The 23,914-nt window shown below is 39.4% G+C and overlaps 1 protein-coding gene across 1 annotated transcript in view; it reads left to right on the top strand.

The window, feature by feature from the left end:
* Positions 1-23,914, top strand: part of GABRA3 (gamma-aminobutyric acid type A receptor subunit alpha3) — a 243,619-nt gene that overhangs the window by 154,713 nt on the left and 64,992 nt on the right. Inside the window, exon 5 of the mRNA XM_040265444.1 lies at positions 10,994-11,214. Coding sequence (XP_040121378.1) covers positions 10,994-11,214 — 221 coding nt within the window. The remainder of the gene's footprint in view (positions 1-10,993; positions 11,215-23,914) is intronic.

The raw sequence follows: 23,914 nt of genomic DNA, 5'->3' as shown, positions 1-23,914 counted from the left end.
GCAATGGCAGCCCACTCCAGTACTCTTGCCTGGAAAATCTCATGGACAGAGGAGCCTGGTAGACTGCAGTCCATGGGGTTTCAAAGAGTCGGACATGACTGAGTGACTTCACTTTCACTTTTCACTTTCATGCATTGGAGAAGGAAATGGCAATCCACTCCAGTGTTCTTGCCTGGAGAATCCCAGGGACAGGAGAGCCTGGTGGGCTGCTGTCTATGGGGTTGCACAGAGTTGGTCATGACTGAAGCGACTTAGCATCATCATCAGCAGCAGTTCTGTGAAAAACACCTTTGGTAGCTTGATAGGGATTACATTGAGTCTATAGATTGCTTTGGGTTGTATACTCATTTTCACTATACTGATTTTTTCAATCCATGAACATGGTATATTTCTCCATCTATTTGTGTCCTCTTTGCTTTCTTTTATCAGTATTTTATAGTTTTCTATATATAGGTCTTTTGTTTCTTTAGGTAGATATATTCCTAGGTATTTTATTCTTTTTGTTGTAATGGTAAATGGTCTTGTTTCCTTAATTTCTCTTTCTGTTTTCTCATTGTTAGTGTATAGGAATGCAAGGGATTTCTGTGTGTTGATTTTATATCCTGCAACTTTACTATATTCATTGATTAGCTCTAGTAATTTTCTGGTAGGGTCTTTAGGGTTTTTTATGTAGAGGATCATGTCACCTGCAAACAGTGAGAGTTCTACTTCTTCATTTCCAATCTGGATTTCCTTTTCTTTCTTTTTCTTCTCTGATTGCTGTGGCCAAAACTTCCAAAATTATGTTGAATAGTGGTGGTGAGAGTGGGCACCCTTGTCTTGTTCCTGACTTGAAGAGAAATGGTTTCAATTTTTCACCATTGAGGTTAATGTTTGCTGTTGGTGTGTGATATATAGCTTTTATTATGTTGTTGCATGTTCCTTCTATTCCTGCTTTCTGGAGGGTCTTTATCATAAATGGATGTTGAATTTTGTCAAAGGCTTTCTCTGCATCTATTGAGATAATCATATGGTTTTATCTTTCAGTTTGTTAATGTGGTGTATTACGTTGATTGACTTGTGGATATTGAAGAATCCTTGCATCCCCAGGATAAAGCCCACTTGGTCATGATGTATGATCTTTTTAATGTGTTGTTGGATTCTGTTTGCTAGAATTTTGTTAAGGATTTTTGCATCTATGTTCATCAGTGATATTGGCCTGTAGTTTTCTTTTTTTGTGGCATCTTTGTCAGATTTTGGTATTAGGGTGACGGTGGCCTCATACAATGAGTTTGCAAGTTTACCTTTCTCTGTGATTTTCCGGAAGAGTTTGAGTAGGATAGGTGTTAGCTCTTCTCTAAATTTTTGGTAGAATTCAGCTGTGAAGCCATCTGGTCTGGAGCTTTTGTTTGCTGGAAGATTTCTGATTATATGCTTGTGATAGGTCTGTTAAGATTTTCTATTTCTTCCTGGTTCAGTTTGGAAAGTTGTACTTTTCTAAGAATTTGTCCATTTCTTCCATGTTGTCCATTTTATTGGCATATAATTGCTGATAGTAGTCTCTTATGATCCTTTGTATTTCTGTGTTGTCTGTTGTGATTTCTCCATTTTCATTTCTAATTTTGTTGATTTGATTCTTCACCCTTTGTTTCTTGATGAGTCTGGCTAATGGTTTGTCAATTTTATTTATCTTCTCAAAGAACCAAGTTTTAGCTTTGTTGATTTTTGCTATGGTCTCTTTTGTTTCTTTTGCATATATTTCTGCCCTAATTTTTAAGATTTCCTTCCTTCTACTAACGCTGGGGTTCTTCATTTCTTCCTTTTCTAGTTGCTTTAGGTGTAGAGTTAGGTTTTTTTTTTTTTTTTACTTTTTTTTTTGTTTCTTGAGGTAAGCCTGTATTGCTATGAACCTTCCCCTTAACACTGCTTTTACAGTGTCCCATTGGTTTTGGGTTGTTGTGTTTTCATTTTCATTCATTTCTATATTTTGATTTCTTTTTTGATTTCTTCTGTGATTTGTTGGTTATTCAGCAGCGTGTTGTTCAGCCTCCATATGTTGGAAGTTTTAATAGCTTTTCTCCCGTAATTGACATCTAACCTTACTGCATTGTGGTTAGAAAAGATGCTTGGAATGATTTCAATTTTTTTGAATTTACCAAGGCCAGATTTATGGCCCAGGATGTGATCTATCCTGGAGAAGGTTCCATGTGCACTTGAAAAAAAGGTGAAATTCATTGTTTTGGGGTGCAATGTCCTATAGATATCAATTAGGTCTAACTGGTCTATTGTATCATTTAAAGTTTGTGTTTCCTTGTTAATTTTCTGTTTAGTTGATCTATCCATAGGTGTGAGTGGAGTATTAAAGTCTCCCACTATTATTGTGTTTTGTTAATTTCCCCTTTCATACTTGTTAGCATTTGCCTTACATATTGCAGTGCTCCCATGTTGGGTGCATATATATTTATAGTTGTAATATCTTCTTGGCTTGATCCTTTGATCATTATGTAGTGTCCTTCTCTGTCTCTTTTCACAGCCTTTATTTTAAAGTCTATTTTATCTGATATGAGTATTGCTACTCCTGCTTTCTCTTGGTCTCTATTTGCATGGAATATCTTTTTCCAGCCCTTCACTTTCAGTCTGTATGTGTCCCTTGTTTTGAGGTGGGTCTCTTGTAGACAACATATATAGGGGTCTTGTTTTTGTATCCATTCAGCCAGTCTTTGTCTTTTGGTTGGGGCATTCATCCCATTTATAATTAAGGTAATTACTGATAAGTATGATCCCATTGCCATTTACTTTGTTGTTTTGGGTTCAAGTTTATACACCCTTTCTGTGTTTCCTGTCCAGGGGAAATCCTTTAGCATTTGTTGGAGAGCTGGTTTGGTGGTGCTGAATTCTCTCAGCTTTTCCTTGTCTGTAAAGCTTTTGATTTCTCCTTCATATTTGAATGAGATCCTTGCTGAGTACAGTAATCTGGTTGTAGGTTTTTCTCTTTCATCACTTTAAGTATGTCCTGCCATTCCCTTCTGGCCTGAAAAGTTTCTATTGAAAGATCTGCTGTTATCCTTAGGGAATCCCCTTGTGTGTCATTTGTTGTTTTTCCCTTGCTGCTTTTAATATTTGTTCTTTGTGTTTGATCTTTGTTAATTTGATTTATATGTGTCTCTGGGTGTTTTGCCTTGGGTTTATCCTGTTTGGGACTCTCTGGGTTTCTTGGACTTGGATGACTATTTCCTTTCCCATTTTAAGGAAGTTTTCAATTATTTTCTCCTCAAGTATTTTCTCATGGCCTTTCTTTTTGTCTTCTTCTTCTGGGACTCCTATGATTCGAATGTTGGCCATTAACATTGTCCCAGAGGTCTCTGAGGTTGTCCTCATTTCTTTTAATTCTTTTTTCCTCTCTGATTCATTTATTTCTACCATTCTATATTCTACCTCACTTATCCTATCTTCTGCCTTCGTTATTCTACTGTTGGTTCCCTCCAGAGTGGTTTTTTATCTCATTTATTGCATTACTCATTATATATTGACTGTTTTTTATTTCTTCTAGGTCCTTGTTAAACATTTCTTGCATCTTCTCAATCCTTGTCTCCAGGCTATTTATCTGTAACTCCAATTTGTTTTCAAGATTTTGGATCATTTTCACTATCATTATCCTGAGTTCTTTTTCATGTAGATTCCCAATCTCTTCCTCTTTTGTTTGGTTTGGTGGGCATTTATCCTGTTCCTTTACCTGCTGAGTATTCTCTGCATTTTCATCTTGTTTATATTGCTGTGTTTGGGGTGGCCTTTCCATATTCTGGAAGTTTGTGGTTCCTCTTTATTGTGGAGGTTCCTCACTGTGGGTGAGGTTGGATGGGTGGTTTGTCAAGGTTTCCTGGTTAGGGAAGCTTGTGTAAGTGTTCTGGTGGGTGGAGCTGGATTTCTTCTTTCTGGAGTGCAATGAAGTGTCCAGTAGTGAGTTTTGAGATGTCAATGGGTTTGGTGTGACTTTGGGCAGCCTGTATATTGAAGCTCAGGGCTATGTTCCTGTGTTGCTGGAGAATTTGTGTGGTATGTCTTGCTCTGGAACTTGTTGGCCCTTGGGTGGTGCTTTGTTTCAGTGTAGGTATGGAGGCTTTTGGATGAGCTCCTGTTGATTGTTTCCTGGAGTCAGGAGTTCTCTGGTGTTCTCAGGATTTGGACTTAAGCCCTCTGCCTCTGGATTTCAGTCTTATTCTTACAGTAGCCTCAAGACTTCTCCATCTATATAGCACTGATAATAAAACATCTAGGTTAATGATGAAAAGTTTCTCCACAATGAGGGACACCCGGAGAGGTTCACAGGCTTACATGGAGAAAAGAAGAGGTTGGAGGGAGATAGATGTGACCAGGAGGAGAAGATGGGGAATCAAAAGGGGAGAGAGCAAGCTAGCCAGTAATCAGTCCTCTATGGGCTCTCCACAGTCTGGACCCCTCAGAGATGTTCACGGAGTTACACAGGGAAGAGAAGACAGAGGAAGGAGACAGAGGTGACCAGGGGGAGAAAAGGGGAAATCAAATGGAGAGAGACAGATCCAGCCAGTAGTCAGTTCACTAAGTGTTCTCTACAGCCCAGAACACAGAAAGAGATTCACAGAGTCGGGTAGAGAGGAGAAGGGGGAGGGGGGAGGGAGGAGATAGAGGTGACCTGGCAGAGAAAAAAGAGAGTCAAAAAGGGAAGAGAACATTCAAGCCAGTAATTACACTCCCAAGTAAAAATGGGTACTGAAGATTGGGTTCTTAATGGTACAGAATTGATAATAATACCAAAAAGCAAAAAATAAAAATCTAGAGTGGAGGTTAGACTCTCAAAATTAAAATATTAAAAATGAAAACAAAGTCACAAAAATTATAAAATGTATATATGAAGTTTGCTTTAAAAATAGGGTCTTTAATTTTCAAGGTAATAGTTGATTATAAAAATGAAAATTAAAGGAGTAATAGAGGACTTAAAAATTAAAAAAAATTTAAAATGATGAGTAAAAATATATCTAGGAATTTCTCTGGAGCTGTTGCAGACAGTGTGGGGTCAGTTCAGTTTCAGATAGTTCCTTGATCTGGCTTATACTTCTCAATATCTATAGGCCCCTTCCAATGTAGTCGATGCTAACTACAGTGTTTTAATCTGTTGTACCTGTCACTTCCAAAGCGGTTCCCTCTGTTTATTTTAGCTTCTGTTTGCTGATCTCTTCAGTGTTTAATTTCTGCCCTGACAAAAGGGGGTGAAGGTGGTCACTTATTTAGTCTCACTAGAGTGCATCATGAGAAATGGTGGGCTGGAAGAAGCACAACCTGGAATCAAGATTGCCAGGAGAAATATAAATATCCTCAGATATGCAGATGACACCACCCTTATGGCAGAAAGTGAAGAGGAACTAAAAAGCCTCTTGATGAAAGTGAAAGAGGAGAGTGAAAAAGTTGGCTTAAAGCTCAACATTCAGAAAACGAAGATCATGGCATCTGGTCCCATCACTTCATGGCAAATAGAGAAACAGTGGAAACGGTGTCAGACTTTATTTTGGGGGGGCTCCAAAATCACTGCAGATGGTGATTGCAGCCATGAAATTAAAAGACACTTACTCCTTGGAAGGAAAGTTATGCCCAACCTAGATAGCATATGAAAAAGCAGAGACATTACTTTGCCAACAAAAGTCCATCTAGTTAAGGCTATGGTTTTTCCTGTGGTCATGTATGGATGTGAGAGTTGGACTGTGAAGAAAGCTGAGTGCCGAAGAATTGATGCTTTTGAACTGTGGTGTTGGAGAAGACTCTTGAGAGTCCCTTGGACTGAAAGGAGATCCAACCAGTCCATCCTAAAGGAGATCAGTCCTGGGTATTCACTGGAAGGACTGATGCTAAAGCTGAAACTCCAATACTTTGGCCACCTCATGTGAAGAGAGAGAGGGAGAGATTGGGGGGCAGGAGGAGAAGGGGACGACAGAGGATGAGATGGCTGAATGACATCACTGACTCAATGGACATGAGTCTGAGTAAACTCTGGGAGTTGGTGATGGACAGGGAGGCCTGGCGTGCTGCGGTTCATGGGGTCACAAAGAGTCAGACACGACTGAGCGACTGAACTGAATTGAACTGAACTGTTCTGTCTTGCGGTGGGGAGGGAGGAACAATGCAAACAAATACCCCTGGCATGTGTGGGGAGTGCTTGCAGTGTTTCAGCCGCACTGGGTTTGCCCCTGCTCACGGCATCTGTGCTTTCATGGTCTACACTTCTCAGGCTCTAGGTTGCTCTCCCAGAAAGTGTCTGAGGTGGGCCCTGGGTTCTGTGCACTTTCCAGGTCTAAGCAGCTCATAGTCAGGTTCTTGAGTACTCCCCAAAGGCGCAGACTAGGTTGGGCCTGCGTTTTTTGCCCTTCCCTGGTCTGAGCAGCTGAGGTGACCAGGTGCTTGGCGAGCAGTCACTCCCAGGTGGGTGGTGCATCTGATCGCCTCCCCTGTCCCAGCTGCTCAGTTTTCTGGGTGTACAGTGGGCGCGCCTTCTCAGGTGTGCCATGTGTCTCTTCTGGGGAGCTGATCTCTGGCTGTGACTGTCCCGGCAATGTCAACCATCCACAATCCCAAGAACTCTTGGTTAGCAATGGAGCCTGTTTGCAGTTTGGTAGAAGATGCCTCTTTGGGTCTGCGATTGTCCTTTTCTGGCTCTGGCTGCCCCCCGCCTGCTTGTCTCTGGTGGAGGATAAGCAGGTCTGCAGCCTGCTAGCTCTCCTCTGGTATTTGCTCAGTCCTTTGGTCTGTGAGCAGCCCTAGCAGTGCCTCAGGTTAGGGCTTTTCGCAGGATAGTTCTCTCTCTCTCTCTCTCTGGCTATCCCACAGTTTGGGTTGCTATCTCAGGTTAGTTCCCTCAGATTGCCTTCAGGGCATTCCAGCTGGTCCTTACCCTAAGCAATGCAGCCAGCACCTCCCTGTTCATCCCTTACTTGCTGGTGGCAGCTGTGAGCACTGGAGTTGCCGTTATATAATCTGTGGGTTTTATTTATTTATTTATTTATTTTTCATCCTGTTTATGTTGCCCTCTGAGATTCTAAGATTCCCCACAGACCCGCCAGTGAGAGTGTTTCCTGGTGTTTGGAAACTTCTCTTTTAAGACTCCCTTCCCAGGATACTTCTCCTCCCTACCTCTTTTGTCTCTCTTTTTATCTTTTATATTTTGTCCTACCTCCTTTCTAAGACAATGGGCTGCATTTCTGGGTGTCTGATGTCCTCTGCCAGCATTGAGAAGTTGTTTTGTGGAATTTGCTCAGTGTTCAAATGTTCTTTCAATGAATTTGTGGGGGAGAAAATGGTCTCCCTGTTCTATTCCTCCACCATCTTAAGACTGCCCTCAATTAAGGTTCTCGAAACTAAGGTACTTACACTAATGTTTCAACAATTCCGAGAAACTTTCATCCATTAGTATGTTATTGTTCCTCATTTTCTCTATTCTCTGACTTTCAGTTCAGTTCAGTTCAGTTGCTCAATCGTGTTTGACTCTTTACGACCCCATGGACTGCAGCATGCCAGGCCTCCCTATCCATCACCAGCTCCTAGACTTTACCCAAACTCATGTTCATAACTTTAGAACTTTGTTAGAAATATACACTGAAAAAGTTTTCTTCGCATGTATTTTCCAGTTCACTAATCTCTGTTCAATAATATCTAATCTTCTATATAACATATCCATTGACTTTTTATTTTTGTTTCACAGAACATTTACTTCAAATAGATCTTTTTAAAATCTGTTTTTTTCTCATTCCTACCCCATAATGTTTTGATCTTTTCTCATATTCTCAATCTCTCCCTTGATACTTTTAGCATTTTAATATATTCAGTAGTTCCTTTATAATATATATTTTATTTTGTTATGTGAGGTTCTTGTGAAGTAAAAGTTGATCAGTTGTGTCCGACTCTTTGCAGCCCCATGGACTATACTACAGACCATGGAATTCTCCAGGCCAGAATCTGGAGTGGGTAGCCATTCCCTTATCCAGGGGATCTTCCCAGCCCAGGGATTGAACCCAGGTCACCTGCATTGTAGGCAGATTCTTTACCAGCTGAGCCACCTCGGAAGCCCAAGAATACTGGAGTGGGTAGCCTATCCCTTCTCCAGTGGATCTTTCTGACCCAGGAATTGAACCAGGTCTCCTGCATTGCAGGCAGATTGTTTACCCACTGAGCTATCAAGGAAGCCCTCATATGTGAGGTTCTTGAGGGGTGAGCTATATATCGTATTGGCTGACTCTTGCTTATGACCATTTCCTTAGGTGTTTTGTTGTTGTGAATTGCATACTTTTTTTCAGCAAGCATTTATTTATGGCTATGTCCCTCTAGAGTGTTTGCTTTTGTAAGTCAGTCTAGGGGTATCCCCATCCTGAGACCTATTTTCATGTTAATTTCTCAGCTTGTAAGACCCAAACCATGTGTACATTTAAATATTTAGCTCAGATTAAATTTGAAGTTGCTAAATCTCAGTAGAAATGCTTCCCCTTACCCCTTCTCCATTTCATAATTCATGCTTGTATAAGTTTCCTTTCTTCATTTTCATGCTGTAGATTGGTTTTGTCTAGTTCATTTTATTTAATTCACCCTTATGCTGAGGGGCTTCTCTTGTGCCTTGGCTGGTAAATAATCCACCTGCAATGCAAGAGACCTGGGTTCAATCCCTGGGTTGGGAGGATCCCCTGGGGAAGGGAAAGGCTACCCACTCCAGTATTCTGGCCTAGAGAATTCCAAGGACTATACTGTCCATGGGGTTGCAAAGAGTCAGACATGACTGAGCGACTTTCACTTCACTTCACTATGCTGAGGTCAGAGCCCTTCAGGGTGCTGGTTTTGTGTGGGAATCTAATTCCAGTTTTAAAACTGTCATAGTCCTGGCTTACACCTGTCATTCTGATATAATTATTGATAAAGCCTCCTCTCACTCTCAAAAATGTTCCAGTTTAGATAATAGATTATATAATATCTTAATCCTTAAGCAGAGGTGTTCTTAGTGTTCTGCTGCTGCTAAGTCACTTCAGTCGTGTCCGACTCTGTGCGACCCCATAGACGGCAGCCCACCAGGCTCCTCTGTCCCTGGGATTCTCCAGGCAAGAATACTGGAGTGGTTTGCCATTTTCTTCTCCAATGCATACATGCATGCTAAGTCGCTCCAGTCATGTCCGATTTTGTGAGACCCCATAGGTGGCAGCCCACCAGGCTCCACTGTCCACAGGATTCTCTAGGCAAGAATACTGGAGTGGGTTGCTATTTCCTTCTCCTCTTAGTGTTCTAGAGAAGGAGATAAGCCAGACTGGCTAATTTATGGAGGTGCAAGTGGTTGGAGAAAATAAGGGCCAGTTTATGAAGTACTTTCTAGATAAGGGAAAGGTAAAGGTATTTATTCCAAATATAATTGGAAGCCACTGAGGGGGCTTCCCTAGTGGCTCAGTGGTAAAGAATCTTCATATAATGCAGGAGATGCAGGCTCAATCCCTGGGTTGAGAAGATCCCCTGGAGAAGGAAATGGCAACCCACTTCAGTATTCTTGCCTGGAAAATACCATGGACAAAAGAACCTGGAAGGCTACAGTCCAAGAAGTCGCAAAAGAGTTGAATACGACTTAGTGACTCAAAAACAACAACATATTTTAAGCAGCTTCTGACTGCCTTGTTTTACCTGACTACCTAGATGTGTCCCCTATCCCTTGTGTAGTTTAGTGGCCAGTCAAAGATTTGGGCAGAGTTTGTACTCAGAATTTCAGACTTCCCTTTGAATGGTTTTGGTTTTTTCTCAAGGCTTCCCCCTGAATTTTCAGTTCTTTGGTCAAATTTGAGCTCTTTCTTCTGAGGTATATTAAGCCAATAATTTTTCTGATTTCTGCCAAATGCACAAACATCACCCACCACACATTTGTCATCTTTCATTGACTGGAGGATTCCCTTATTGTTTCTGTCTGACTTTTTTCCAGAGCCCCAGAGTTTTCATTTGTATGTAGTGGTCAGCTAGGATTTGGGGCAAAATATATACTGGGGTTTGAGTTCCTATCCCCTCAGTGACTCTCTTGCTTCCAGGATTCCTACCCTCTAAGATTCCAGATGGTTATCCACTTTGAGCCATTAAGGCTGTGATATTAGACATAGAAATTCTAGGTTTGGGAGACCACCTTTAGAAAAGAAAGCCACAAACACAATTTTAACCTGTTGCTGTTGCTATCTTTCAAGAGTAAACTTTCTTCAAGTTTTTGTCTGCTTTCAGCCATTTCTCATTGGTTTCAAATTGTCTATCTATCTATATGTTTTGGTTCAAATTTTATGATTAATAACTACAAGAAGATATGTCCAAATGATTTAGTCTGCTGTTACCAATACCAGTAATGTTTATTGTTATTTGAATTTGTATTTAGGTGAACAGCAATTTTGAAAAAATGTTTATTAACAATTTCTATCTGTTTCATGAATTTTTCTGTTCATGTCATTTACCCATTTTTCTATTTGTGTTTGTTTTTCCTTATCTGTAAGAGTGCTTTACTTATTGAAGATAAGATATTAACTCATTAGATACACTGTTAGTTTGAGAATCAAATTAAATCATTTTTAAAATTTAAGGTTTTAGTTTTATGGCAGTTGTTATATTGGCTTTTGATGTTCATATGGGATCATTTAGTAGAAAAGACAAGATTAGGAGTTTGCTCTTATTAGAGATGCCACTCCGTAGAGAAGGGAGCTCTTGCCTTTTCATAAGGCAAAGTCTTGTATTCAGATTGTATGATGTGCAGGGCAGCATTGGCAGTGATCTTCCTAAGTGAAATCTTCTTGGACATATTATTTATGTACTTATTGATTACCATGACATTATTTCTCAATCATAGTCATTTGCCCTACTTGCCAGTAACTACTGTCAATAGATTGCTGCTTCTCTACATCAGAGGAAATACTGCAAAGTAATTAATATTTGCTAAGGGCACTGTGGATCCTCACCAGAACTCTGCTGAAATGTTGTTTTCTCTTTTTGTCCTTAGGAGTACACCATTGATGTATTTTTTCGGCAGACATGGCATGATGAAAGACTGAAGTTTGATGGACCCATGAAGATCCTTCCACTGAATAATCTCCTGGCTAGTAAGATCTGGACCCCTGACACCTTCTTCCACAATGGCAAGAAATCAGTGGCCCATAACATGACCACACCTAACAAGCTGCTCAGACTGGTGGACAATGGAACCCTCCTCTACACGATGAGGTCAGAGAGTGCCCGGCTCATCTAAAGTATCATGGGGGTAGGACCAGGGTTGAAAGCAAACTTACAAATTAGAAATGCACATAGAGGCATACATTTCCTAACATAGCTACAGGTATGTGCACTTACAGACCTAGTATTATATATACACATATAAATACAGAGTTGGCTAACAAGCACATGAAAAACTGCTCATCATCACTCACTAATTATCAGAGAAATGCAAATCAAAACCACAATGAGGTATCATCTCATACTGATCAGAATGGCTATCATTAAAAAGCCTATAAATTAATAAGTTCTGGAAAGGGTGTGGAGGAAAGAGAACCCTCCTACACTGTTAGTGGGTATGTATATAGGACAGCTACTATGGAGAGCTGTATGGAGGTTCCTTAAAAAAAGTGAACATAGAGCTACCATATGACCCAGCAATCCCACTCCTAGGCACATACCTGGACAAAACTATAATTTGAAAAGATACACGCACCCCTATGTTTATAGCAGCACCATTTACAATAGCCAAAACATGGAAACAACACGTGTCCATTAATAGATGATTGCTTTAAGAAGATGTGATACACACACACACAATGGAGTATTACTCAGCCATAAAAATATAATGAAATACTGCCATTTGCAACAGCATAGATGGACCTAGAAAATATACTAAGTGAAGTAAGTCAGACAGAGAAAGATAAATATTATATACTATCACTTATATGTGGAATCTAAAAAATAATACAAATGAATCTCTATACAAAACAGAAATAGACTCACAGACATAGAAAACAAACTTATGTTTACCAAAAAGGTTGAAATGGAGGTGAAAGGGATAAATAAGGAATTTGTGTTTGAGATTAACAGATACACACTACTATATATAAAGTAAATTAAAAAAAAACAAGGACTTATTGTTACAGCATGAGGTACTATACTCAATATTTATAATAATGGAAAATAATCTGAAATTATATATATATATATATATATATATAACTGATCACTGTGCTGTACACTTGAAACTAACACAATATTGTAAATCAACTCTATTTCAATGAAAAATAGGGAATTTTCCATATGAACACTTTCAGACACACAGAGATATACTTTCACAGTGTATAAATGTTTATGTGTACTCAGAGACATGTAATACACAGGTATATACATAGTCAAAGTGAAAGTGAAGTGAAAATGGAAGTTTCTCAGTATGTCCGACTCTTTGTGACCCCATGGACTATAGCCCACCAAGCTCCTCAGTCCATGGAATTCTCCAGGCAAGGTACAAGAGTGGGTTGTCATTCCTTTCTTCAGGGGATATTTCCCACCCAAGGATTGAATCAGAGTCTCCTGCACTGCAGGCAGATTCTTTACCATCTGAGCCACCAGGGAATCCCTATACAAAGTCAAGGGTACTTAAATACACAGACTCACAACCACATACACAGGCATAAACACGGTGACACAATAGCATCTAGGTTTAACTGCAGCAATAGTCTATAGTGCAGAATTATGAGAATCAAGTGAGATGTTAGCTATTTTCTGAAACATACGATGCTATATATATAAGTGCAAAATTATAGCAACATACATGTCATGCCACATTGCATGGGAATGCTGAGAAATAAATGAATTTCCAAACAACTTGAGAATATACATTTTAATAATATACATATTTCCATATATGTGTGTGGAAATATATATATTTCATACTTTTCTACTTTTAAAGTATAAAAACTATAACAGTTTTTATGTTTTTCATGACTCATTATTATCATCACAGTTTTTAGGTAAGGAAATTTTGCTTTTAAAAAGAAGAACTTTAAATGCATTTCCAGTTCAGTAAAATTCTTTGCCCCAACATTGAAAAACTTTCTTGGTTCTTGCTTTTTTATTTTTCTAGTTTCTCTGCTGTCATTTGTCACTTCCTAAAGCTCTCTCCTACCTTAATAAGTATCAATTTTAAGTAACTTAGTGAACATTTATTGAATGGAAAAAATATGATCTTTCAGTGCAGGCTCTGTGCTATTTCAAGTTTGTGCATTTGTTATTATACACAATGAATCTCAAATACAAGCCTGATAAACATGTGATGAATACATGAAGTGTGCTTGCCTATATGGTATATGCTATTCTTCCTTTACTTTAAATTTACTATTTATTTTTTCTGAGAGACAAGAAGATGGACAAGGAAAAATAGTAAGTGAATTGTTAAGAGAAAAGTTGAATTAATAAAGAAGAGCTGAGAGAGTAGAGGAGAAAATCATGGAGAAAAGGGAAGTGGATAGAAGTGGGAAGAATAATGTGGAGATGAGGTCAATAAAATTAACATATATATTTATTTTATTGGTATACTCCCAGATCTTTTCTACACACACACATAAATCATTCAAGAACAAATGGGTAAAGAAAAGAGAGACTATGAGAGGAGAGAAACAGAATAGAAAATTTGGTTTAAAAAAAAGGGAGAGAAGATAAAATTAAAAAGCTAGATATTAGAATATCCTAAAAGAAAAAGGAGAATTTGGAGAAAAGTATGAAGTAAATGAGAAGAAAGAAAAGAAGACATAGAGAAGTAGAGCAAGAGACAGTGGAGGGAGAAAAATTTTTGATGGAAGATTAGTAGTATTCATTAATTCATTTATTTATTCACCAAACATGTTTTGACTTCCTAATACATACATGACCATGGACTAGGTTCTGGGTATGGAAACATTGATGATATGATCTTAAGAGAGTTAGCAGGGAGATGCCTAGTAGATAATCACAAAAATTAAATGATAAAGTTATGAGTAATTATGAAAGAAAAGGGTCATCTAACTCATTGTTTGGATCAAGTTGAATAAAGTGTTGCTGGATGATGTTAACACCCAAGTTCCTGATTATTAGTATTGGCATTCAGTTTTGTTTTATTGGAAATGTAGTCAAGAAAATTGTAGGTGGAAAGTGGAGGGAAGAGAGGAGAGATACCCAGGCAGAGAAAACCAATTGAGCAGTTGCAGGAAATTGAATGGTATATTATAAGCAAGAAAATGAGGTGGTCAGGTTTTTTAATGTTATATATGGTACTCTAGTTACTGAGCAGAGGATGTATTTTAAGGGAACAAGACTGGAAATAGGGAAGCTGGTTAGGAGACAGCTTAAACAGTTTAGATGAGGAGTGGTGAAACTCCATTTCAGAGCAATGGATTAAAGATGGAGAAGGGGAGGTACACTGAGGAAATAGTAACAACTACCAATGTCAGAATGAGAGCAAAGAGGAGGAGCCAAGGTAGAAGGTACCCAAGGGAAATGGTGAATGATGGTGTTACAAACTGGGGTACATGACATGAGATTTATGAAAAGTTTAGGTAGAATAAATCTGTGAGGTTAATTTTGGGCAATAAGTTTAAGAAGGTTGTAGATTATCCAAAGGCAGAAGTCTAATAGCAGTTGAATATTCAAGTCGTAAGACCAGGAGAGAGACACAAGCAAGAGAGGTAGATTTTGATATTGTCAATATGATGGTACAACCATGTACGTGGGTGTGATCACTTCAGGAAAGTATATACAGTGAGAGGAAAATCATGCCAAGCTTTCAATCATGTAGCATTACTATCATTAAAGCAGAAGAGAAGAAAGAAGAACCTATGAAGGAGAACAAGAAAAGAAAAGAAGGTGTTACTAGAACTACTAGTGTGTAGTATCTTGAAAGCTAAGTGGGGTAGTCAATATTGCTACTTCCACTATTTCCAGTTCACTTCCCTCTGGGTATGTGTTAGTATTTCACTTTCATAGAGCCTTGGACAAATGACTGGGTTTGGCTAACCAAATGTGAGTGGAAATAACATGTGTGATTTCCGAGGAAGGATTGGAAACTTTATCTAAGGTGTACGTTTAAAAATTTTCATCTCTGTTCAAAAGTTTTGTGGTTAGTGCAATCTATTATAACTGCTTCCATATCAGTAGTACACTTTGGAAACACTGTGATCACTCAGGAACTAGAATATTGTTCTTTTTAATTCATAAAATTAAGTATCATTGACATTGTACAGGAGACAGGGATGAAGACCATCCCCATGGAAAAGAAATGCAAGAAAGCAAAATGGCTGTCTGGGGAGGCCTTACAAATAGCTGTGAAAAGAAGAGAAGTGAAATGCAAAGGAGAAAACGAAAGATATAAGCATCTAAATGCAGAGTTCCAAAGAATAGCAAGGAGAGAAAAGAAAGCCTTCCTCAGCAATCAATGCAATGAAATAGAAAGACAAACAACAGAATGGGAAAGACTAGAGATCCCTTCAAAAAAATTAGAGATACCAAGGGAACATATCATGCAAAGATGGGCACAATAAAGGACAGAAATGGTATGGACCTAAAAGAAGCAGAAGATATTAAGAAGAGGTAGCAAGAATACACAGAAGAACTGTATAAAAAAGAGCTTCATGAACAAGATAATCACGATGGTGTGATCACTCACCTAGAACCAGACATCCTGGAATGTGAAGTCAAGTGGGCCTTAGAAAGCATCACTATGAACAAAGCTAGTGGAGGTGATGGTGTTCCAGTTGAGCTATTTCAAATCTTGGAAGAAGATGCTGTGAAAGTGCTGCACTCAATATGCCAGCACATTTGGAAAACTCAGCAGGAAAACTCCAGGCCACAGGACTGGAAAAGGTCAGTTTTCATTCCAATCCCAAAGAAACTCAATGCCAAGGAATGCTCAAACTACTGCACAATTGCACTCATCTCATAAGTAATGCTCAAAATTCTCCAAGCCAGTCTCCAGCAATACATGAACCGTGAAATTCCAGATGTTCAAGCTGGTTTTAGAAAAGGCAGAAGTACCAGAGAACAAATTGCCAACATCCGGTGGATCACGGAAAAAGCAAGAGAGTTCCAGAAAAACCTCTATTTCTGCTTTTTGACTATGCCAAAGCCTTTGACTGTGTGGATCACAATCAGTTCAGTTCAGTTCAGTCGCTCAGTTGTGTCCGACTCTTTGTGACCCCATGAATCGCAGCACACCAGGCCTCCCTGTCCATCACCAAGTCCTGGAGTTCACTCAGACTCACGTTCATCGAATCACTGTTGCCATCCAGTCATCTCATCCTCTGTCGTCCCCTTCTCCTCCTGCCCCCAATCCTTCCCAGCATCAGAGTCTTTTCCAATGAGTCAACTCTTCGCATGAGGTGGTCAAAATATTGGAGTTTCAGCTTGAGCATCATTCCTTCCAAAGAAATCCCAGGGCTGATCTCCTTCAGAATGGACTGGTTGGATCTCCTTGCAGTCCAAGGGACTCTCAAGAGTCTTCTCCAACATCACAGTTCAAAAGCATCAATTCTTTGGCACTCAGCTTTCTTCACAGTCCAACTCTCACATCCATACATGACCACAGGAAAAACCATAGCCTTGACTAGATGGACCTTTGTTGGTGAAGTAATGTCTCTGCTTTTGAATATGCTGTCTAGTTTGGTCATAACTTTTCTTCCAAGGAGTAAGCGTCTTTTAATTTCATGGCTGCAGTCACCATCTGCAGTGATTTTGGAGCCCAAAAAAATAAACTCTGACACTGTTTCCACTGTTTCCCCATCTATTTCCCATGAAGTGATGAGACCAGATGGCATGATCTTCGTTTTCTGAATGTTGAGCTTTAAGCCAACTTTTTCACTCTCCTCTTTCACTTTCATCAAGAGGCTTTTTAATTCCTCTTCATTTTCTGCAGGCCTGACCCTGCTTAGCTTCCGAGATCAGATGAGATCAGGCACATTCAGGCTGGTATGGCTGTAAACATGGATCACAATAAACTGTGGAAAATTCTGAAAGAGATGGGAATACCAGACCTCCTGACCTGCCTCTTGAGGAACCTATATGCAGGTCAGGAAGCAACAGTTAGAACTGGACATAGAACAGCAGACTGGTTCCAAATAGGAAAAGAAGTTATCAAGGCTGTATATTGTCACGCTGCTTATTTAACTTCTATGCAGAGTACATCATGAGAAACGGTGGGCTGGAAGAAGCACAAGCTGGAATCAAGATTGCCTGGAGAAATATCAATAACTTCAGATATGCAGATGGCACCGCCTTTATGGCAGAAAGTGAAGAGGAACTAAAAAGCCTCTTGATGAAAGTGAAAGAGGAGAGTGAAACAGTTGGCTTAAAATAAAGCTCAACATTCAGAAAACTAAGATCATGGCATCTGGTCCCATCAATTCATGGGAAATAGATGGGGAAACAGTGTCAGACTTTATTTTCTGGGGCTCCAAAATGACTGCAGATGGTGATTGCAGCCATGAAATTAAAAGATGCTTACTCCTTGGAAGGAAAGTTATGACCAACCTAGATAGCATATTCAAAAGCAGAGACATTACTTCACCAACAAAGGTCCATCTAGTCAAGGCTATGGTTTTTCCAGTGGTCATGTATGGATGTGAGAGTTGGACTGTGAAGAAAGCTGAGTGCCAAAGAATTGATGCTTTTGAACTGTGATGTTGGAGAAGACTCTTGAGAGTCTCTTGGATTGCAAGGAGATCCAACCAGTCCATTCTAAAGGAGATCAGCCCTGGGATTTCTTTGGAAGGAATGATGCTCAGGCTGAAACTCCAATACTTTGGCTACCTCATGCGAAGAGTTGACTCATTGGAAAAGACTTTGATGCTGAGAGGGATTGAGGGCAGGAGGAGAAGGGGACGACAGAGGATGAGATGGCTGGATGGCATCACCGACTCAATGGATGTTGATTTGGGTGAACTCCGGGAATTGGTGATGTACAGGAAGGCCTGGTGTGCTGCAATTCATGGGGTTGCAAAGAGTCGGACACAACTGAGCAACTGAACTGAATAAAGTATAATTTTGCTCAATTTTTTTGCACCACTGGTGTTAAAGTTCATTTATCTTTTTAAAAAGTATAGTTGATTTATACTATAATGTGCTTGTTTCAGGTGTACAGCAAAGTGATCCATATATATATATATATATATATATATTCAGATTATTTGATACTATAGGCTATTACATGATACTGAATATCATTCCCTGTGCTGTTCAGTAGGTCTTGTTGTTTATCTATTTGAAAAATTGAAAACTTTTAAGAGCCAGTACATGAGTGTCTGTGTTCCTCTCTCCTGGCCATGATGAGTAGCATTATGTCAGGTGATCTTGGCTCTATTATTCTGTGTCCTTTATTAAAGATAACAGAAGAGAGCATCCCTCCCCACAACCTGAGATAGATAAATGGTATGAATGAGAAATAAGACTTTGTTATTTTAGGACAGTGATATTTTATGATTAGTACTATATATTGATCAAATCCATTTTGACTAATGAATCAAAGGAGTAAAGACTTTCAAAAGATGAAGTGATCAATAATAATAACACAATAATAGCATAATAAGTACAATAGTTGCCATCAATATAGTATTTACAATGCACCAGGGACTGTTACACTCATTCTACTTAGTGCTATTCCAACATTACAAATAAGGAATCTGAAACACAGAGCTAGTAAGAACATTTTCCAGTATCACCTATGTAGTAAATGGTTGATCCTTCATACTTTGGCAGTTTGGTTGCAAGTTTATGCTCTTAACTAATACTTATACATCTCTACAATATTGTTGGCTATTGCAAAGATATCTAGTAATATAGAGAATTGAAAGTATTTATTAGGTTTGGTAACATGGAAGACTTGGTGTTCTTCACATACAGTGTTTCAGTGGAATGATTAATGCAATGAGTTTTTAGGACTTGGCATAGAGGTAGTAAACATAGAAAATACTTTCTGGGAATGTGCTTGGAAATGAAAGGGATGCATATATAATTAATATATGTAGGAGTAAATGAAATAGTTATTTCTTGAATGTAGAGACTGGCACATATTTGTGAGATAGCTGAAAGTGGCTACTAGAAAGTCAAAGATTGAAGATACAGTAGAAATAGGGTTTTCTGACATCAGGTTTCCAGAGAAAATTGTCAGGAGATGGCATCCAAACTTTAGGGAACATTTTCCTTGTAAAGAAGAAGGGCTACCTCTTCTCACACTTCATGAAAAGACATGAAACTAGACATAAATGTTGAAAAGGAGATGGGGCAGACTGGATAGAGTAGAAATATGAGTGGTTATAATCTATGAAGGAGAATTTGAAGAGATAGAGATAAGTGGAGAAATAGATAGTAGAGAGATACACTTGTAATAAAGTGCATGAAAGAGTTTGAAGAGGAAATGGAGTGAAGTAGGTGTAAATAGAAGAGAGAATGTATGAAATGAGGTGGTTGGAGACATGTACAGATGATGAGATATGGATGGATAAAAGGTAGTAAGAAAATGGAACAGAAGCTAGAGGGAAGAGTGATAGGCAAAAGGGAAATGAACAGATACAGAGACTGAGACTAACAGAGGAGAAAGAAAATAGAAAGAATGAGGAAAACAGGATAGTGGAAACGTTAAGTAATAAAAGGAAGTTAGAATAGAGAATAAGTTTAAGTTTTGGAGGAAGAATAGAAAAGGGAAGAAAGGAGAAGGGAGGATGAGAATATTGAAATATGAAGAAGGGATGGTGCTGATTAAGAAGGGCAGAAGAAGCAGACCAAGAGATTACTCACCTGAAAATAGAGTTGGATGAATAGAAAAAGATGGCCATTAGGTCTTTCTTTTTAATCTGAATTGGACAAAAAAGTGGAGTTTAATAAGACAGGAGTCTATTCAGAATGCCCTTGTGCTTGTTTTGAAGGACAGAACAGAAGAGGTACAGATATTCAGAAGCATGATGAAGTTAGTGGTTCCCTTACACAGTAAATACTTCATGGTGGACCCAAGAACATGGGTACAGAGGGAAACCTAGGTTCAAAACTTAAAATGAAAGCTTGACACTATTTATCACCCCATAATTTATTCATCTAGTGACTGTTGGAGCCTGGCTTGGAGAATTTTGAGCATTACTTTGCTAGCGTGTGAGATGAGTGCAATTGTGCAGTAGTTTGAGCATTCTTTGGCATTGCCTGTCTTTGGGATTGGAATGAAAACTGACCTTTTCCAGTCCTATGGCCACAGCTGAATTTTCCAAATTTACTAGCATATTAAGTGCACAATTGCACTCATTGTACATGCTAACAAAGTATGCTCAAAAGTATCCAAGCCAGGTTTCAACAGTTCATGAACCGTGAACTTTCAGATGTTCAAGCTGGATTTAGAAAAGGCAGAGGAACCAGAGATCAAATTGCCAACATCTGCTGGATCATCAAAAAAGCAACAGAGTTCCAGAAAAACATTTACTTCTGCTTTATTGACTAAGCCAAAGCCTTTGACTGTGTGGATCACAACAAACTGTGGAAAATTCTTAAAGAGATGGGAATACCAGACCACCTGACCTGCCTCCTGAGAAATCTGTATGCAGGTCAAGAAGCAACAGTGAGAACTAGACATGGAACAACACACTGGTTCCAGATTGGGAAAGGAGTACATCAAGGCTGTATATTGTTACACTGCTTATTTAACTTATATGCAGAGTACATATGAGAAATGCTGGACTGGACTGGATAAAGCACAAGCTGGAGTCAAGATTCCCAGGAGAAATATCTATAACCTCAGATATGCAGAGGACACGACCCTTATGGCAGAAAGTGAAGAAGAACTAAAGAGCCTCTTGAAAGTGAAAGAGAAGAGTGAAAAAGTTGGCTTAAAACTCAACATTTAGAAAACTAAGATCATGGCATCTGATCCCATTACTTCATTGCAAATAGACGGGGAAACAATGCAAACAGTGTGGGACTTTATTTTCTTGGGCTCCAAAATCACTGCAGATGTTGACTTCAGCCATGAAATTAAAAGGTGCTCCTTGGAAGAAAAGTTATGACCAACCTAGACAGCAGCAAAGGTCCATCTAGTCAAAGCTATGGATTTACCACTAGTCATGTATGGATGTGAACATTGGATTATAAAGAAAGCTGAACACTGAAGAATTGATGCTTTTGAACTGTGGTGCTGGAGAAGACTCTTGAGAGTCCCTTGGACAGCAAGGAGATCCAACCAGTCCATCCTAAAGGAAATCAGTCCTGAATATTCATTGGAAGGACTGATGCTAAAGCTGAAACTCCAGTACTTCGGCCACCTGATGCAAAGAACTGATTCATTGGAAAAGACCCTGATGCTGGGAAAGATTGAAAGCCATAGGAGAAGGGGACGATAGAGGATGAGATGGTTGGATGGCATCACCAACTCAATGGACATGAGTTTGCATAAACTCTGGGAGTTGGTGATGGACAGGGAGGCCTGGTGTGCTGTAGTCCATGGGGTCACAGAGTCAGACACAACTGAGCAACTGAACTGTACTATGGGAAAAGAAAGAGCATGGTAAAGTTTACTAAGCGTAGTGTGGATAGTAAACTGAGTGGAGATCAGGGTAGGCTTCATTCAGAAGATGATAATAAGCAATGACTTGAAAGAGACAGGAGAGCATAACAAGTGCAAAGGCTATGAGACAAGAGAGACAAGCATGTTGGAAGAATAGCAAGGAAGCCAGGATGACTGAAACAGAGACAGCAAGGGAAGGCACAGTAGGAGATAAGCCATAGAGGAACAGAAGATGAGATCATGTAAGAGCCTGTAAGCCATGGCAAGGAGTTCAGCTTTTACTCTGTATAGGATGAGGAAATACTTGATGGCTATATTGTAGAGAATATAGTATACAGAGAAAGGGTAAAAGTAGAGATACAAGTTAAGAGGCTATGGAAGTAATAAAACTTTAACTTATTACTGTGGTGGAATAAAAACCAACTGTTGAGAAACAAAGATTAGGGTGATAACAGAGCCAGGGTGCTACAAAACATTAAAATGAGGACAATACCTGAGGCTGCTGCTCCTGCTAAGTCGCTTCAGTCGTGTCCAACTCTGTGCGACCCCATAGATGGCAGCCCACCAGGCTCCCCCGTCCCTGGGATTCTCCAGGCAAGAGTACTGGAGTGGCGTGCCATTTCCTTCTCCAATGCATGAAAATGAGAAGTGAAAGTGAAGTCGCTCAATCGTGTCCGACTCTTAGCGACCCCATGGACTGCAGCCCACCAGGTTCCTCCGTCCATGGGATTTTCCAGGCAAGAGTACTGGAGTGGGGTGCCATTGCCTTCTCCGAATACCTGAGGAGGGTGTGGGTATGTATATGCATGTGTGAAGGGCTTAAACACATCTCCTTCCCATCTGTATTCCCATCTATATCTTTCATCCCCCAAGAAAATGATTTCCTATATTGCCTTTTACTTCCTGTTTGTTCTCTGCATAGGAATCAAAACAGAACAAAACTTGGCTGGGACTTAGTTCCTATAATCTGATTGTCACATTTTGAGGGGTCTTGGACCTTTTTTGAAAAGCCAACTGAAGACTAGTTGTTGTTCACTCGCTAAGTTGGGTCAGATTCTTTGTGACCCCGTGGGTTGCAGCACGCCAGGCTTCCCTGTCCTTCATTGTCTCCTGGAGTTTGCTCAAACTCATGTCCATTGTGTCAATGATACCACCCAACCATCTCATCCTCTGTCACCCCCTTCTCCTCCTAACCTCAATCTTTCTCAGCATTAGGGTCTTTTCTAATGAGTCAGCTCTTCACATCAGGTGGCCAAATATTGGAGCTTCAGCTTTAGCATCAGTCCTTCCAATGAATATTCAGGGTTGATTTCCTTTAGGATTGACTGGTTTGATCTCTTTGCTGTCCAAGGACTCTCAAGAGTCTTCCCCAGGACCAGTTTGAAAACATCCGTTCTTTGATGCTCAGCCTTCTTTATGGTCCAACTCTCACATCCATACATGACTATTGAAAAAGCCGTAGCTTTGACTATACAGGCTTTTGTTAGCAAAGTAATGTCTCTGCTTTCTAATATGCTGTCTCGTATATCTGTAAGTCTCATTCATCTTGTGTAACTGAAATTTAGTACCCTTTCACTAATACCTCCCAGTTCACTCCAGCTCATGGCAACCACCATTCTGTTCTCTGCTTCTGTGAATTTGACTATTTTAGATTTCACACATGGGTGAAATTTTACAGTATTTTTCTTTGTCCACCTTATTTCACTTGCATGATATCCTACAAGTTCATCAGTGTTGTTGCAGATGGTAGGATTTCTTCTTTCTGAGGCTGGATAATACTCCATTGTATGTATGTACATTTTCTTAACCACTTATTTGTTAATGGACATTTAGTTTGCTTCCATCTCTTGACTATTGTGAGTAATTTTGCAATAAAACATGAGAGTGCAGATATCTCTTTGATATCTTGATTTCAATTCCTTTGGACAGAGAACCAGAAGTGGGATTGCTGGATCACATGGTAGTTCTATTTTTAATTTTTCAGGCGCCTCTCTACTGTTTTCCATAGGGGCTGTACCAATTTACATTCCCACCAACAGTGTAGGAGGATTCTCTTTTTTCCACATCCTCACCAACACTTGTTATCTCTTATCTTTTTTGATGACAGCTGTTCTAACATGTGAGGTGATATCGCATTGTGGTTTTAATCTGCATTTCCCTGATGAGTAGAGATGTTGAGCATCTTTTCAAGTCCCTGTTAACCATTTTGTATGTCTTCTTTGGACTAATATCTATTCGGGCAAATTAAAAATACTGTGTTAAATACTTAAAATTTACTAAGTGGGTGGATCTTATGTCAAGTGTTTTGTCACAAAATAATAATTTAATTTAATAACATAATAATAGGGTTTCCCTCATGGCTTAGCTGGTAAAGAATCTGCC

Source organism: Oryx dammah, unplaced genomic scaffold (genome assembly GCF_014754425.2).
Source record: "Oryx dammah isolate SB20612 unplaced genomic scaffold, SCBI_Odam_1.1 HiC_scaffold_23, whole genome shotgun sequence".
NCBI lineage: Eukaryota > Metazoa > Chordata > Mammalia > Artiodactyla > Bovidae > Oryx > Oryx dammah.
This window is presented reverse-complemented; position numbering and strand designations above follow the sequence as displayed.